The sequence below is a fragment of the Phaenicophaeus curvirostris genome, chromosome 2 (genome assembly GCF_032191515.1).
Source record: "Phaenicophaeus curvirostris isolate KB17595 chromosome 2, BPBGC_Pcur_1.0, whole genome shotgun sequence".
NCBI lineage: Eukaryota > Metazoa > Chordata > Aves > Cuculiformes > Cuculidae > Phaenicophaeus > Phaenicophaeus curvirostris.
In genome coordinates this window covers 34,571,505-34,588,890 of record NC_091393.1, presented here as the reverse complement: position 1 = coordinate 34,588,890, position 17,386 = coordinate 34,571,505, and the positions used below count along the sequence as shown (strand labels likewise).

General features: G+C 42.3%; 1 protein-coding gene across 2 annotated transcripts in view; it reads right to left on the bottom strand.

Annotated features, from left to right (window-relative positions):
* The window catches only part of LOC138717803 (beta/gamma crystallin domain-containing protein 1-like), a 98,596-nt gene that overhangs the window by 30,633 nt on the left and 50,577 nt on the right, over window positions 1-17,386 (bottom strand). For both annotated transcript variants that reach the window (XM_069851647.1, XM_069851646.1), the window contains exons 3-7: window positions 10,896-12,385; window positions 3,779-5,243; window positions 3,518-3,694; window positions 924-971; window positions 719-837 (exon numbers count right to left, since the gene is read on the bottom strand). In XM_069851647.1, coding sequence (XP_069707748.1) covers window positions 719-837; window positions 924-971; window positions 3,518-3,694; window positions 3,779-5,243; window positions 10,896-12,385 — 3,299 coding nt within the window. The remainder of the gene's footprint in view (window positions 1-718; window positions 838-923; window positions 972-3,517; window positions 3,695-3,778; window positions 5,244-10,895; window positions 12,386-17,386) is intronic.

The following is a 17,386-nucleotide window of genomic DNA, read 5'->3' as shown; positions in this document are numbered from 1 at the left end:
GTTTTAATTTCTGAAGCTAAACAGCAATCAGTGTGCTTCCCGATACCTCCAACTGCAGCTAACCCTTGTTTCTGCAGCTCTCTATCAGATCATTACTTCTGAGAACCTGCTATTTGACTGTATTATAACCTCACCTCAACTTAACTTGCCATGCTCTGCATGCTAATAAAGGCTGTTCTGTTAATGCTACGAAGAATGTAGGAGATGAACTTGTTTTGAATTACACTTAGGCAACCTAGTCTAGCATTTAGAGAAAAATTCCCTCTGGACTCATCAGAGAAACAGTTAATTATCTTTACAGCACCACTTTATACCTCTGGACACAGAATTAATCTTCTGCATCCAAACCCATGTCAGACCTGGCTTTAAGATCCTTTGCTAGCCTTTTAGCCCAATCCAAATACTACATGAGAAACCTTTAAGGGGAGAAGAGTCAAAGGGTAGTATAGTTGGACATAATCTGTTATTTCATCCCACCTCTTATGCCTGGTGAAATGTTGCACCCCTTCACATGGTAACACTCACTCAATTTGTCAGCAAAGTAAGTCTTCCAGCCTAGAACTTCTCATTGCAGAAGTAAAATGCCACTTTACTTGCTTTCAGGTGTTTACGCTACATTGCCATTTCCAAGGCAGACTTTACGGTGAATTACATGCTGGTTCTGTCCCAAAAGATTTTTTCATAGACCAACGATAAAGAGTAAAAATTAATCTCTTACCATCCTCTGATGACTTTAACTAAAATTGTTGGCGACAGAACCCAAGAACTGCAATCCAAAACATCATGGAAAACTTCAATACAATTTTTCTGATAGTCTGGTTCACAGTATATCACCAGCTGTGTTAAAAAAAAAAAGAAGCAATAAATCAAAACAAAAACCACCACCAAAATACCTTGCTATGCGATTATAAAATTTATCTTACCTTGCCAGGTCTGGGATTGATTTTACTTTGTCCATTTCTTGAAAGGGCCTAAAACAGGCAATGGAGAGAGGAAAGTCACAAAAAAAAAAAAAAACCCCAAATCCATATTCAATAAAGATGCTCAGCTATAAAAAAAACCCCAGCAGCTAGTAATACAAATAAAAAGTAGTCTAAATAGTAAAAAGCTTGTAACACTTCAACTACATACGCCTACTTACTACTTCAATTCCTTCTTCCTTCTGAAGAGCAGTGTTTTGCTCTTGTAAAAAATCTACACACTTGGGTTTGTTTGTTTGTTTGTTTTTAAACTCTGAATTATAATCTCACTGAAGCCAACTAACCTCAGATTTGAAATGCTTTAATATGCTTCTGATCAGCTTCCTATATATTCCAGGAGTTTCATACCAAAAGACTACTTTAAAAATTGGCATTAATAAAATACATACTCTACAAGGAAAAAGATAGAATATAAAGTTTAAATGTCTGGTAACCATAATTGAAATAATTTTGAAGGAATACGTGAAAAGACTGATGAGGCATGATGGTACATAGATGTACGAAATAATTAGCATATCACTTCTGTGCAGAACTCCTTATAACAAGATGGGTTTCTTCAAAAGGTGTGAGATTGTGTAATAAGTGACAGACTAAAAATGCCAAGAACAAATGAAATACATTAAGATATAAAAAAAAAAATCTAAAACAACGTTGAAGTCAGCAATGAATTACATGAAATAGAATATACAGAAAAGTTGCAGTTGCATCGTGTCATCTTGAAACAAATAAAGCAACAGCTGCAATTGTGTGTTTGGTTTCCTAGCAAGGACAGGCATGTCACGCTGAGACAGGGTCCTGCTCTTTAAGGAACTATTCATACAAACAAAAAAACCTCAAACAGATCCTGCCCCTAAACAGGTTGCAGCTTAACATAACCATCAACGTGTGCAAGAAGCTAATGAGAACATATTCGTCAACAAGCAGGACAGACAGTGGTCCTGGGATAGAGATTTTTGTAGGCATCATCAAGACATGTTGAAGCATGACCGGCTTTTTAGCCTGTCCTTCCACTCCAGTTAGAACTCGCTCCATGTTTTAAGGAATGCCAAAGTCATTGTTTTGGGCTGCCCTTATTCTTTTCCTTCACATTTCCCATTAGCCATTGCACCATCATTTTCTTAGGCAGTGGAAGATGCATAGCAAGTACACTTCATACAAACATTTTCAGTTATTGTCTAACTTGAGCAAGACACTTCAGAGACAGCAAGAGTGCTGCAGAAGTCCTGGAACCCTACTGAGCCTAACTGGTTTCTCACAAGAGCAGCCTTATATACGTGCATACTCCCTTGCCGTATCAGGTCACTACACTCTACTGAAATGAAGAAACCCACTTACAGGGAACAGTTTAAGTAGTAAAAAGCCTCTGTACTAATAATTTAGCTTTAAACTTAAGTTTTGAAATCCAAGCAGGATGATCCAGAGAAAGCAAGCCTCTTTAACTGGGAGCACATGTCTACACCATTGCAAATAAGCCCCTAATTTTCATTCCCACACTAAATAAAAAATCTCAACAGAGAAAAAATCTCCATCCTCAAAATTGCATGGTAGCATGGATGATTCCATTCTGCAAGGTGAAGAAGAAAGCAGTTATTTCTACTACTCATGCATCCCTTTTAGTAAAATCGTAATAGCAGATAACCATTAGCTTTGGAAAAGTATTTCTCAAACTTCTTCTATGCAGCTTTAATTCCACACATCATCTAAACGTAGCTATTAAACCTTAGAGAACATACTTCTTCCCACAGTTCTTAGATCTCATGATTACAGTTTTCCTCTCAGGTAACAGTAAAGGCCCACAGAAATAACACATATTATAGGACATTGGTTCATCATGTTGAAAACAGAAATTGCAAACTTCTACATCAGGCTAAAGCTGCCCTGAAGGAGCAACACAGGTCTGCCTTCACTCATGATGAACAGGTGCTCACAATCAGACAAAGGAACAAGCTTCCATTGTAGCAGCACTTTCAATAATCCCTACTATCTGCCTCCTAAACTGTTCTTAAAGAATACATATTTTCTATCAAAAGCATGGGAAAACCGAGAACAAAAATAGAGGGCTAAAAAAAAAATAATTTGCCTTGTTACTCATATAACAGTGCAATAGCTGAATGTCTTGCTGCAAGAGGAAAGACACTACTGTCAACACAAGAGGCAGGCACAAACTTTCTGAAGTTCACCAAAAGCATTCTACTAATTAATTTACAACCAAGAATACAGTTAGCATGAGATTTGTTTCAAAATAATACAAAATCAAGCATAAAGACACTCAAACATCCACTTTCAATCCATATTTTGAAAAGTCTCAAAATAAGGGCACCATGAAGAAACATGATCATGTTAACAGATATCTCATTTTCATGTGTAGCAAACATCAGATATAACTGGTCCCATACCTACATTCACCTCTCTGTATTTGTAATCTATGGATGTCTCTAACAGGGGGAAACACAATAAAACAATCTATGCACATTGTCTGTAGGAAGTATAAAAGCTGGATTACTTTCCAGACAGATTTTAAACAACACAATACTTACATCCACATCTAATAAACCAGTGGGGACATTTGAGTCAAATCTGCTTGTCCCTAACCAGCTGGAAAAACTTTTCTCAGGGTTCCCATAGTTGGGCATTTGTAAACTTAGTTCTTTTTTCAAACTATCTGCTTGCATGTACTTCTCCACAAAACTCGGAAACTTCATATCTGAAAGAGACTGAATTGCAAAATCAAAATTAATGACTATTCATCAGGTAGACAAAATGTTGCATGGTCACATTGCATGAATGATCTTTATTACCTCAGGTTTTTGAGGCAGGCTGAATGGCCCAGAAGCATCCTGTTGTAAAGGAGGCATTCCTGAGGAATCAGATGTAAAAGCTGTTGTGGTGTTATTTATTGAAGTGACAGAAGGATTAAAAAACTTTTCTTTTGATGTAGAAGACAGCAAGCTTGAGAAGAGGGAGCTTTTTTCAAGCCGGGATCTCTTAATTTCACCATCTATACCATCAGTGCTCTCTTTTCCATTCACTTCCTGAGTAAAGGCAGGTTCTTCCCTATTACACGACTGCAGGGCTTTGAATACAATACTTTGCTCTGTTGTTGCACGCTTAGGTCTGACTCTGGCTACTGTCTCCAGGCTTTGCATTTTAATTTGTTGGGTTGGTAACAGATCCTGTGTTTTTTCCTTCCTCAGTCCCAAACCAAAAGTAAATATACTAGGATCAAATACTTTCTCCAAGTTGTCTTCGTGAATGGGAGGCATTGCAAAATGGGGTGCTGGGGACTTGGGAAGCTTTGACCTTTTCTTTTTCTGTGGTAAACAAACCGAGCTGTCCAAATTTTTTATTGTTTCAGCAAACTTCTTCATGTCAGATGGGGAATCAAAAATGCTATCATCTTCAGCAGATCCGTTACAAGTTCTGTCTGGGCTCTTTTCCATATTCATGTTGTGCTCTGATATCAATGCGCTCTCTTGACTGTTGTCATCGCACTGTGGCGCTGGTAAGCTTAGTTCTCCCAGCTTTGCCTCTTTATCTCCATTTTCCATCTTCTTAAATTCTGGTCTAGAAACCTGATGAGAAGGTAGAGGATATTTATCATCACTGCAAGGTGACAAAATCTCTGTGCTTGGCAGCATTTTTACTTCATTTCTGTGGAATTCTGAGGTTGTGTTATTTCTTTGGTAGGAAGTATCTTGAACATTTTCACTTTTAGTGGGTGAGTGCAAAGACAGCTTAAAAGGTAAACTCTCTTTTTTAGCTGTGCTTAATTCTGGATCAGGCTGCTTCAGAGAGACACTTATAGTATCAGCTTTGCTACTCTGGTTAAAAAGGGATATTGCAGCTTTTACTTTAAGTTCATTCGTCTTCCCAACATCCTCATAAGAGGCAGAGCCTTCTTCATTTTTGCCTTGTAATTCTGCAGTGCTTCCTTTCTCTGCTGTGCCATTCTCAAAAAACTTCTGGCGACTGCTTTGCTTATGTAATATTTTATCAGGCTGTTCACTTTCCTTAGGTTGTTTCCCAAATTTCAGCTTCGCTCTGCCAACAAATGTGCTTGGTACAGTACTATTTTTTGAAGCGGGGATGTCAGAAGGCCTCTGGCTCTGGTTAGCACATTTATTTTCAAACAAGGAAATTTTGTTGGCAATGTTGCTGTTAGTTTTATTAACTGGTTTTTCAAGAGTATCCTGCTCACCTTCTAAACTGTCTTGATTTGTAGTTGCTTTAAAATTCAGCTCTACACTCTTGGGTTTGGCTGGACTGCAGGAAGAAAAGTGATACAGAGTTACATCTTTGATTAAATTGGAAAAATCTGTAACAATTTTGAAAACAATAAAAGGTAACATTATAATGAAATCTTCCACTGTCACATTCAGCATAAATTTCCGTATCTCTAAAGGAATGAGCTAAAAAAGGAGTGACTATGCAAACAACAAGAACAAAAAAAATTATATGCTAAATAAGGAGAACGCATTTCAAGCTTGTATGTATTTCTGTAACGCTCAGTAAAACAAAAACCACAGCAGCCTACAGCGTCTCCAGCTGAGGCAGAGAATTTAACTAGTTATGACTGACAGACATTAAAATTTAATACTGAATAGGCAGAATAAATTACACACATGCAATTCCCTTCAGAGTTTAGGAAACAAATCCCAATTCATTAAGGCGATAATGAGTTGGTTAACATTTGAATATACCTCTCCAACAAGTTTTGAAGACATCGGCAGATACCTTCAGACAAATCCTTTGCAGCCCTTACACTGCCAAAGCAACCTTAAAACCAATGAAATGCATCTTCTGGCCTGATTAGTGCTGGTGGAAAAGGTAGCTGTCCCCAATCACTGCATCACCACTTGGCTGAGCAAACATCACATGTGAGGACTCTCCCATTTCCTTCAAGTAAAGTCAGCTAATAATCTACATTGTGTAAACTAACCCTGCTGATTTTACAAGAATTGAATTAAGAAACACTTACAAAAACTTCTCTGTCAGACTTGATAGAGAAGCATGTACAAGTACATAGCACCCAGTACTCATTTTCTGTGGCCAAAAGCTAATGACATGCAGTCGAGGGTTTTAAGCCCCCTTCCTCTGAATGCCTACATCCAGGAAAAATCATTTGTCCATGTCACTTGCTGCTGCCGGAATGGTATGGACAGCTGTGAAGATGCATGGCACATGTCTTCAAAGTTTATCAGTCAGACATAAAGAGTGTCAAGCAGCCCACCATCACCTCAAAGGCAGAGAGAGCCTTTTGCCAAAGAGGAAGCTGGAGACACTCAGCAGAGGGGGAACAAAGCTGAAACTGCCCTACATGAAAACTTATGATGGTGGGAGGTAAAAGAAATGAGCTTGCAGCAATGATCTCCAGGGCCTCAAATTCTCTATCAATCAATGCATGATTATGGTATTTAAGTGCTTTCTTCTTTTTTACCTACACAAACTGTGTCCACTAAGCTCTCAGTCAGCTCCTTAGCCCAAGAAAACTGTGAGGTAGAAGTGAGTCATCATGAACAACCCCAAACCTGAGACAAATCCCTTTTCCTCTTCATCAAGAAAGCCTTCCCAAGAAAGTAAACCCTACTAAAGCAAGACTCTCCACTGTACAAGCTTTTTTCCTTGGGAAAAGCACGAGGAATGAACTTACAGAAATAATGGACTGAATCCCAAATCAGCTGCCTAAAAATCTATACAGAAAGCAACTGTTACAATCACCACCTATTTTCAGAGAAGATTTCCCAACAGAACTTACTGTAACTACCAGCCTGCTCACATTGGTTCACAACTGGAAGGTTCTTATGAAGAACACATAATCAATTTTAAAAATGAACTAATAAACTTAAAAACAACTTGCCATACTTCACATAGGAGCTAATAAAACACACTTGGAAAATATAAGTCTAGAAACCGAAAAAAAAAATCCTGAAAGTGGGAAGGGAGGAAGGGAACTATCACACTGCATGAAACTGAATACATTTAGACTCTACATTTCATTTGAAGTACGACTGTTTTTCCTGACCTTTTCAAAGTTGAATTATTCTATGGTTTTTCTTTTTGGAAAATTAATACAAGTTGCAAGGGACTTATAAAGTTCAGCTAGTTCAACCTTCTGCTCCAAACAAGGACAGCTTCGAAATTAGATCAAGTTGCTGAAGGCTTTGTCTGACCAAGTTCTGAGTAAGTCTCAACCCTTGGAAATAACAGCCTTACTAGAGAAGCAGTGCAGCAGGTCATCCACTGTCACTGTGACTTATTTTTGCCTTACATCCCAGTGAAACTTTACCATTGCAACTTGTAACCATGGCTATTGTCCCTTCACTGCACTCCTCAGGGATGAATCTGGCTCTGTCTTCTCTCTAATACCTCTACAGGTAGCAAGATATGACTGAGTTTACCCACATCCTTCTCTTTCTTTAGCTGAGCAAATCAAGCTGCTTCAGCTTCTCCACATGCATGGTACACTCTGGTGCCATCACCCTCTTAATGGCTCACCATTGGACTCATTCAAATTTGTGAACATCTCTCTTGTATCAGAAGAGAGTTGGAAGAGGAGGAAGGGGTACAACTCAATGGACTGCCCCAGATGCAGCCTCATGAGTACCAAACATCTTCTCATTTGACGGGCTGTCTATGTTCTTGCTAATGTAGCCCAGTACAGGCTTAGCCTTCTTCTGCTATAAGGATGCACTACTGACACACCCTGAACTTGTTGGTCACCTGGACCCTTCATGTCCTTTTCTGATCAGAAAAACATATTTATTGTTTCCTTCCACCTATATTTTCAAGAGTATTGACAATAGCCTAGTTATCTCAATAGATTCATTTCCACACCATCCTTTTGTCAACTTGTCACTTGCACTATAACATGCATTTCAACATAACATGTATCTTCCTAAGAAAATCCATCTTTCTCTGTAAGCCTTGACACAAGCAAGCATAATGGTTAACACTGATCGTTATCAGCCACACCTAAAACCTGTTTTAAATGAACAGCTAACACCTCAAAGGTATAGTTTCAAGCTTTGCAAATTTATGCAGAAGCAACAACTTCAGCACTTTGTATTTTACAATCTGCAGTATTTCTGCATAGCAGCAGCAAAACAGCTGAGACCAAGGAGCAATAGGAAAGTTCAGCCCTGGAGCTGCATCCACTGCAGCGAGCCTCCTCTAATCCACCCTTTTATGACATCTTTTTCCACACTATGAAATATCGATTTTAAGTACAGCCAAAAGATGTGTCTTATTCAAGAACTGAACTCCTACACTTGTTTAAAAGGAAGATATGTTGCCCGAGTATCCTGTAAGACTCCTCTCCAGTACAGGGAAAAAACATTGGAAGATGGATTCACTTAACGGAACAAACACTTTTCTTATTAACAGCCTAGTGTGGTAGATTCCTACCACCCATTGCTGATATGCAATGCCAGGAACAAGCAGGCACAAGAGAAATACTGATGGTCTTTCTCTCTGGCTACACCTTGCAGCTAACCTGTGGAAGCAAGCAGTTAGTTAAGCCTCTCCCAACAGAGTCATAAATGGAAGGTGAGTCACATAGTTGAAGCATCCTGTCCAAACGACCATGTCAAGCATGTAACTGATGCCAAAAGACATTGATGCCAAAACATCAGACTGAGATGAGCAAACAAAAATGGCATGTTAACAGAGCAGAATAATACAACAAGTAGGCATAAATGCAAAGGCAACTACAAAACCATGCCTGAACATTAAATATGACAACTGAAGCCAAGATTTCCACTAAGCACATCAAAGTAAGTACTGCCTAAGGTTTCATTTGTGGATTAAGATGTACCATTAACCTCAGCTTAGTCTCAAACCTGATGGGTTTCTCTTTCAAAACCTAGAAGTAAAGTATCCCATGACTTCCAAGTTGCCCAGTACACAGACATGAAAGGAGAAAAGACAGAAAATCCTATCATTACTCACAAGGACCCAGCAAAATTGACTTCTTTTAAAATCGTTTCTAAAGAAACTTGATTCCCAGAATTGGCACAATATCATTAGTAAGACATGTTATGTATTTTTAAGTGAAAACTACTTTGACTATATAAAACCCATCTAATAGAGGCAAATGAGTCTGCTAGTATATAAGTATTTTTCAACGTGAAGGGATTGATATGAATTATCTGACAATAAATTTTTAACCTTTGAAAGTGGAAAAGTTATCTGTTCTCTAGTTCAAGGCAATAACAAGAAAATAAAAACACACCTTCTTCTAGTAATGGCACCATATTGTCCTCTCCCATTTTACAGCAGTTAATCCACATAACAGGTTTATAGTTCATGTCTTCTGTTAAATGACTACAAATTATACCCAGGTAAAATGACTATATCAATTTGTCTGGTTAGAAGAAATTGTGCGGTACTGTGCAATGACACCTATCAGATGCATCAGTAGCCTTGAATGCAGCGCGACAGACCCCACCCAGGGCTAAAGTTCCTATAGCACCAGATAAGGCCAAGATACAGTATGACACAAAAGCCACAAAATCAGGAGAAATAGAACAAGGTATCTCTTCAGTAAAATTAAATCTGTCAGAAAGGATACTTGCTTATTACTTTACGAGTAGAGCAAAAGATAATTCCCTGTACAGCAAGCCAAAGAGATAGCCAGAGAAACAAAATCCAGAAACGAAATCCAGCTACGCAATCATTTGCAACTTCATCATCCAGAGTTTAAGATTTGTGATCTACACTGCCAGATGGCAAAGCGTCACCATGTACAAGACTACCACAATTTAACTTTCAGTACTAGGTCCTTTTAATTCAGCTGTGAATGAACAAATCAGCTGAGTATTACAAATTGAGCAAAGGAAAACGTTCTTAAGGCTTCTGCGCTTCTCAGATGTGGGAAGCATTTTTTGGAACATACGGGTTTCTTATGCCATAATATCAAACTTTCACATCCCTCTAACACAACTCAATGACTATTCTGAACATCTGGTGCACCAGGTAGTGTAGGGTGGACCTACAGAATCCAGTGTACTCTGATGAGACGTATGAATGAATGGACCAGAACAAGGAAAGCAATAATATATATTACACAGTCGTGACAATCAAATAACAGAAACTATGAATGCAATAAAATGAACTACTGTAGAAGAGAATGTAATTGAACCCAGGAAATCAATTGCTGGACTCATACTAGTGATTATAGCAAAAGTTATGGATACATCCACTTCTTTATAACCCTAAGGAAAGCACTGATCACTATTATTTCACAGATGACAATTTCTTTGAATGTGAAACCAAATCCTCCAAACTAACACATGCATAATTCTACAAATTACCTGATGTTATTCATATGCACAAAAATTTACATGATTCATCCTGCACATACTTACAAAAGCAACTATATGTATTCAAATTTCTGAAGCGTGATTTATAGTATCATTTGAAGGATGAAGTTCTGCATTGCATCCTACCTTTCTTTATAAAATAAGAGCAGAACTTACGTAGTTTCAAGGAACAACTTGAACATGTTCCTTATTCAAAGATTTTCACACGGAAAATCTTCAACCACATCCTCAGTTGACTACAGATGGCAAAACTACATTAGGGGCAATAACAGCTGAACTAATCTGAGCAACAACGGAGGCACAGACAACTATGACAGAGCAGCATTTGTGTGTTAAATTATTCCATGTAATGGAATTGACATACAAAGAGATTCCCTATCCATTAAAAAAATGGAAAAAAGAACTATTTTTCTAACGCATGTAAACTACAGTGCTTATTAAGTTGTAACTCTAATTTTTTTTTTTTTAAAGGCAGTTCTTAATTCAAAATAATTTAGATAGAGAGCAGATACATAGCTAGTGTTCCTACAGAATCCTAAAGATACAGGCAAAATAACAGCTACAGGGATAAGGTAAACTAGTTTATTTTACTTACAGGCTAATCTTTGTCATGACTGTTCTCGAAGCATCCAAACTCTTCAGCTTTGAGCTTTCTAAATCAGAACTTGTCTGTCTCTCAGCTGACACACACAGATCTCCATTTTTAATCCCATCAGTATGCAAGAAAGCTCTACCATCTGAACCATTACCATGCTTTACTGCCTTGGTCTCATTTCTGCCTTCAGCAAACACCAAGGCAGTGTCTTCGGTCTTATTGGCCAAAGAAACTTTGGAAGATTCCAAGCTGTCTTCCCCAAAAGCCAACGGTACCGTTCCCTTGTCCACTGAAGTTCTTCTTGTCATTGGATTACCCTCTGGTGATGGTAAAGGTTGCCTTTTTGAAGAGCAATCTTTTACTTGACCCTTCAAACCAGTAGGGGAAATGGGGACAGCATCTGACTGATTCTTTTTATACGATCTTCTCCTTGCAGGGGTTGCATTTGAGATCTGCTGCTTGCCTTTGTCAGCTTCAGTTTTAGATGCCCCTTTGTGAGCAGATCCAACTTTTAGGTCCTGATTATGACCTGGGGAAGGAGAATTCCTTTCAGGAGTCTGTTGAGGAGTTTTTGCTTTTCTTTCTGAATTTATTATCTTGTCTGAAAACACCTCAGAAGTGACATCATCCTCAAAACCAGATTCTTCTTTTGCAGTAGTCTCAGTCTGGTTTCTCTCTCCATTTGGAATGTCACCAGATGACTGAGATTTTCTCCTTTTTCCAGATCTTTTACTAGCAGATTTTTTATCCATTGCATCCAAATCACTACAATTCTCTTCTGATGTAACAGTCACAGGTTCATTAAGGAGTTCGTCTGTTTTTCTTAGATAGATATCAACTGTTAACACTCTAGCAGAATGTGAGTGTTCACTTGACGCAGATTCCAACCCGTATGGCAAATCTTTTGGTTTTGCATGCCCAGGCTCCTCAGACACCCACGTGTTCACGAGCTGCTTGTGGCTTAAGATACCTTTTTCTATATCTTCACTAGACAAACTTCTCAAGCTTTTAATGAAATCTGGAGTCGTGGAATTATTTATATCAGTGACGGATTCTTTCTCCAGTTCCAGGGTATCCACATTCAGGCTACTCTCACAGAAAGAATTTTTAATTGTTTCGCTGCTGCTGCTCCAGTCTGCTGACCACTCACTGTCAGAAGAGACTCCCCTATTATTCCATTCTGAAATGGTGTCACGATACAGCGGTACTACTTCCCCACTGAAATTATATTCCTGCGTCTGAGAGATGGCATTGACGTTTCTCACTTGCTTCAGTACTTGAGGAGCTTCGTGTGCTTCCCTTAAGTGCCTACAGTATATCGGCTGTGCTCTGTGAGGAGAAAGCGACCTCTCTCCTTTCTGATGTGAAGTGTGTTCTAGTGAACTTTTGACGCTTTTCCTTTTTCCTGTACCAAACAAATTTCCAAGTCTTTCCAAAACTGGTTTCTTTCTATTCTCTTCTCTAGAAGACTCAGGAAGTTGTGAGGTGGACTATAAAAGCAAACAAACAAACACTTGGTTAATGTCAAAACTCTTTCTATAATACATTTGTTTGCAGTAGCACCACCTATAAATTAAAAGGACGCAATGAATATGACCAAGACAGCTTATTAACTAATACTACCTCTCAAGAAAGAACAAGAAAACTCTCAAGAAACAATTAAAACCCCAAGATCCTTACATATCATAGAATCATAGAATCATAGAATAACCAGGTTGGAAGAGACCCACCGGATCATCGAGTCCAACCATTCCTATCAAACACTAAACCATGCCCCTATATGGTTTTGCCTGTGTTTGTTTACGAGTATGCTCATCTTGCCTTACGATACGAGCATTATAAGTCCCAAATCTCAAACTTTTGCCCAGTTAGTTAATGTGACCCAACATAACACAGGAAAGCATCTTGGTGTCTGTAAGACCGGGGACAAACCGCTCGGTCAAAGTCATAGAATCATAGAATCACCAGGCTGGAAAAGACCCATCGGATCATCGAGTCCAACCATTCCTATCAAACCCTAAACCATGTGCTAGAAAACAGTTTGAAAGGCAGACACGTGAACTGTGAATACAACTTTCCTCATTAAGCACGTCCAATCAACACCCGGCTTGTGTTTTGGGCTAGAACCCCCAGAACTCCTAAGAGCCAGAGCACCAGGCAGCGAGCGCCCAGGAGGGCGCCAGGAGTCCCTGGAGGGCTCTCGGTGAGTTGTTTTCCCTCGCAACTTCTAATTAACACGGTAAACAGGAAACACGCAACAGCCTCGCCGAGTACACACGCATATTTGAATGTTAATGCATTAGCGCTTTGAGATGGCGCCTGAGGCGATTCCCGCGCCGGGGCCGGGGGGTGGGGGGCGCGGGGGCTGCGGCGCCTCCGGGGAGGCGCCGCAGCCCCCGCGCCCCCCACCCCCCGGCCCCATTCTCCTCCCGCCGGAGCCCGCCGCCCCTCTTCTCCCCGTCCCAGGCGGACTTTACCCGGTGTGGAATCCCGCGGAGGCCGCCGCCGCCTCCCCGCCCTCCGACAGCCCCGGCGCTCAGGGCTCCGCTCGGCTCCGCGCGAAGCTGCCCGTGAGCTCGCCCCGCCCCCGCCCCGCCCCGGCCCGGCCCCACCTGCCCGGGAGAGCGCGGAGGAGCGGCGGGAAGGTACGAGGGAGCGGGCGAGGCGTCCGAAAGGGGGCGGCTCCTTCGTTATTGAGGGCAAAGCGGCGCCCCGGGCGAAGCCGCCGAAGCTTTTTGATGTCGACGGGGCGGAGCGCCGAGGGCTGAAGGCGGGCGGCCCGGCGTCACCCCGGCACCGGGGGAGGGGAACGGGGCGGCCCCCACAGGCACCCGCCGGTCACCGGCCCCGGCGACACCCCGGGAACGTGCCGGGGACCTGGCGGGACGGGCGGGTTCGGAGCCCCGCGGGGGAGAGGAAGCCGCGTTTCACACCGCCGCGCGGCGCCGGGCGAGGCTGCGCCTGCCCTGGTGGGGCGGGGGGGGAGCGGCTGGGGGCGGCAGCTTGGGGGGCAGCAGGGAGCAGGCTGCGGGGCAGCGCTGAAGGGGCTGGGGAAGAGCCTTGGGGGGCAGGGAGCAGAGGCTGGGAGACAGATTTGGAGGGCAGGATGAAGGGGCTGGGGGACAGCTTTGGGGAGCAGGGCTGGAGTCGGGGGGGCGGGGAGCAGGCTGAAGGGGTTGGGGGACAGATTTGGGGGGCAGGGAGCAGGGGCTGGGAGACAGCTTTGGGGGGCAGGGCTGAAGGGGCTGGGGAACAGTTTTGGGGGCAGGCTGAAGGGGCTGGGGGACAGCTTTGGGGGGCAGGCTGAAGGGGCTGGGGGACAGCTTTGGGGGGCAGGCTGATGGGGCTGGGGGACAGCTTTGGGGAGCAGGGCTGAAGGGGCTGGGGGACAGCTTTGAGGGGCAGGCTGAAGGGGCTGGGGGACAGATTTGGGGGTCAGGGAGCAGGGGCTGGAAGACAGCTTTGGGGGGCAGGGCTGAAGAGGCTGGGGAACAGTTTTGGGGGCAGGATGAAGGGGCTGAGGGGGCTGGGGGGCAGCTTTGAGGGGCAGGCTGAAGAGGCTGGGGGGGCTGGGGGACAGCTTTAGAGGAGCAGGGCTGCAGGGATCAGCAGCTTTGGGGAGCAGGGAGTAGGCTGAAGGGGATGGAGAACAGCTTTGGGGGGCAGGGAGCAGGGCTGAAAGGGCTGGGGACAGCTTTGGGGGGCAGGGGGCAAGGCTGAAGGGGCTGGGGACAGCTTTGGGGGGCAGGCTGCAGGGGGGCAGGGGTCCGCTCGCCCCGCCCGCCCCCGTGAGAATGACTCGGCGGACTTGATGGTGCCGGCGCTGTCCCCGGGCGCTCAATTAGTATTGAATGCTTAATGAACGCTAAACTAGTCCTCTTCTAATTAACGCTAAATTACTCGTATGAAGTGGAACAGCTTCGACTGGAAGGGCCGCGCACAAGCCCCGGCTGGGCGCTGCGCGGGGCCGCGGAGGCGGGCGGGCACCAGGTCAACCCGCCCGCGGCTGTTCCTCCGGCTGTGGGAGAAAATAAGGCGCTTTTTAACACCTTCGCTTCCTTCTCCGAGTGGAAAAAAAAAAAAGGAGGAAGTTATTTACTTTTGCTTCATCGACAGGCTAATATTGGGTATCTGGTCTAAAACTCCCTCAAACGTGAGTTGTAAAACGCAGTCTCGGCTCCAGGAAAGCGCCGGGGCCCATTACTGACACTGAAACGCTGCACGGCAGCCAGGTTTGCCCAAACGCGTGGAAAATACGGGAAACCTGAGCTGGGGGATATCTAGAGTCAGCTTATCACTGCAACCAAACAGAAATCCGCAGCAAGCCTCGTCTTTCCCGACCTTTCTTACATGCGTCAACAGAAATTCATGAGAACCCTTGTCCTTCCCTACCTTTACGTGTTAACAGAAATCCATGAGAACCCTTGTCTTTCTCTGCCTTTCTTAATGTGTGTTACACAACCGATAAGCAACCGTACCACCAACGAAGTCCTGTCTCTGCATGCTAGCGATCTTCCCCCAGCAGCTTTCAAATAGACAAGTCTATGATCGTGATCTTGAGCTGAGGTTTTTGAGTTGTTGGGGTTTTTTTGAGACGGTGAAATAAGCTGCAAATCAGAAAATTGGATGCCTGTTGCTTCCCTCCCTTTGATGACTTCTTTCAACCACTAAAGCCAAAACACTCAATTAAATGAAGAGGAACACTGAGGGCTGCCTTGAGTTCATACAGCTCAGACAGTTAAAGCGCTTTTGCGATAACAAAAACAACTATAAATTTCCCTATCAGATGCAACAATTGTGAGTAATACAGCCCAATTACTATCTAATTTCTTGCTTCTATATGTGTATTGCTAGTACTAACTAATTATAGAGAAGGCATAAGAAGATACACTAATGAACATTGCTAGCCAAAAAAACCCATAAGAATACTGCCTTTTCAGGAACACTTAAAGCAAGCCAATAAGCAGTGAGGGACACTAATTTCTCTGAAAATGCATAATGACTACAAGTGTGAGGAGGATGCTTATACTGTTCTTATTAAAAACTGGTGAAATACCAAAATAGGGGGAATTTAATTTCATTTTGGTGTCAATCTGCATATTAATATTTGGATGTATAATAGCTGTCAGTCCTCCAAATTAGTTGGGTTTACATTATCAATGTGACATTACTACAGTCACAGTCAGGCTGTGGATTTGCAAGATTATGTTTGGAAAAAATTCGTTATTTGAACTGTGGATCTGGATTTGTCTCTTCCCAGCAGCTGATTTTCATAAAGTCCATGGGAACTTAATTATCTTTGAGACGTCTCCCCCTTTCAAATGCAGTTTAAACTGTCCAACGAGTTCAAAAGGTGTTGGATGGAACGGAGGAGGGACAGCCAGCCAGTCCAGTCACATAAGCCTTGTTTCCTCAGGGAACAAGGCTAAAGATTTTTCTTGATCTTGAAATAGCTGCCCTATGTAAACTGTTTTGAAGTAATTTCTTCATACAAAGTACTTTAATTATATACAGCTCTTTCAAAACACATAAAAGGCTGGGTACTTGCCCTGAAGAGCCTGAATTTTCACTCAGATAAATGTAGGTGAGCCAGTACTGCCAGTGCAAGAGGGCACAGAGACGGAGCTTCTCAAGAGGCTCCAAAGTGGAGCCCAGCCTGACAAAGCCCAGCACAGGAATGTTTGGTTTCCAGAGCACAACACTGAAATATTTAATTTTCAGAAGGCAAGAAGCATCCTTACTCTGCAGATCAGACCTCCTCAACGTATTTCTGCTCAAGCATTCTTACCCTCGAGCCATTAGCCATTTCAGAAATTCCTGATCCAAAGCATTGGCAACTTAAAAAAATAGAGGACTTGTCTATCCATCCCTCAGACAGCATTCTGGAAGCCATTTCAAGTACACTGCATCAATCTTTAAAGCGCTGTTCTAATCTGAAAGCAAAGCACCTTCTTAACCAAGAAATGTAAATCGTGTTTGTATTTATATTCATACCTGTTTAGGTTTGCATTAAAATATTTCCTCTGTTTTTGGCTGGGTTTTTTTCTCATTAGTCAATACAAGTTGCCACAGCCAAACCCCTAATTTAACAACGTAATTAAACATGTACTTTGCTGGTCTCCAGTGGAGAGCAAGCATAAGCTACTGTGATTTGTTGAATCAGAACTTCAGGCTGTGTCTGGAGGGATCAATTGGATGTTATTTTCTTAGATTAGTTCATCTGAGTCAGTTGAGCATGACTGAAAACACTTCTTAGAGCACACATTACAAAAAAAGGTAGTATTTTTACTAGTCATTAGCAACTTTGTGCTAACTAATAGGTGGTAATATCTAGTATGGACAGTTCTGTAATTTAAGCATTTATTTGCTAGCGTATGTTCACCTTCAGAGAGGAAAAAGCAACAAACTATTTAGTGAAGAGTAACTTTAAGCCTTATCATTCACTAGAAGGTCATAAACAGCTGGATTTCAAGGAACATGAAAAAACCTAT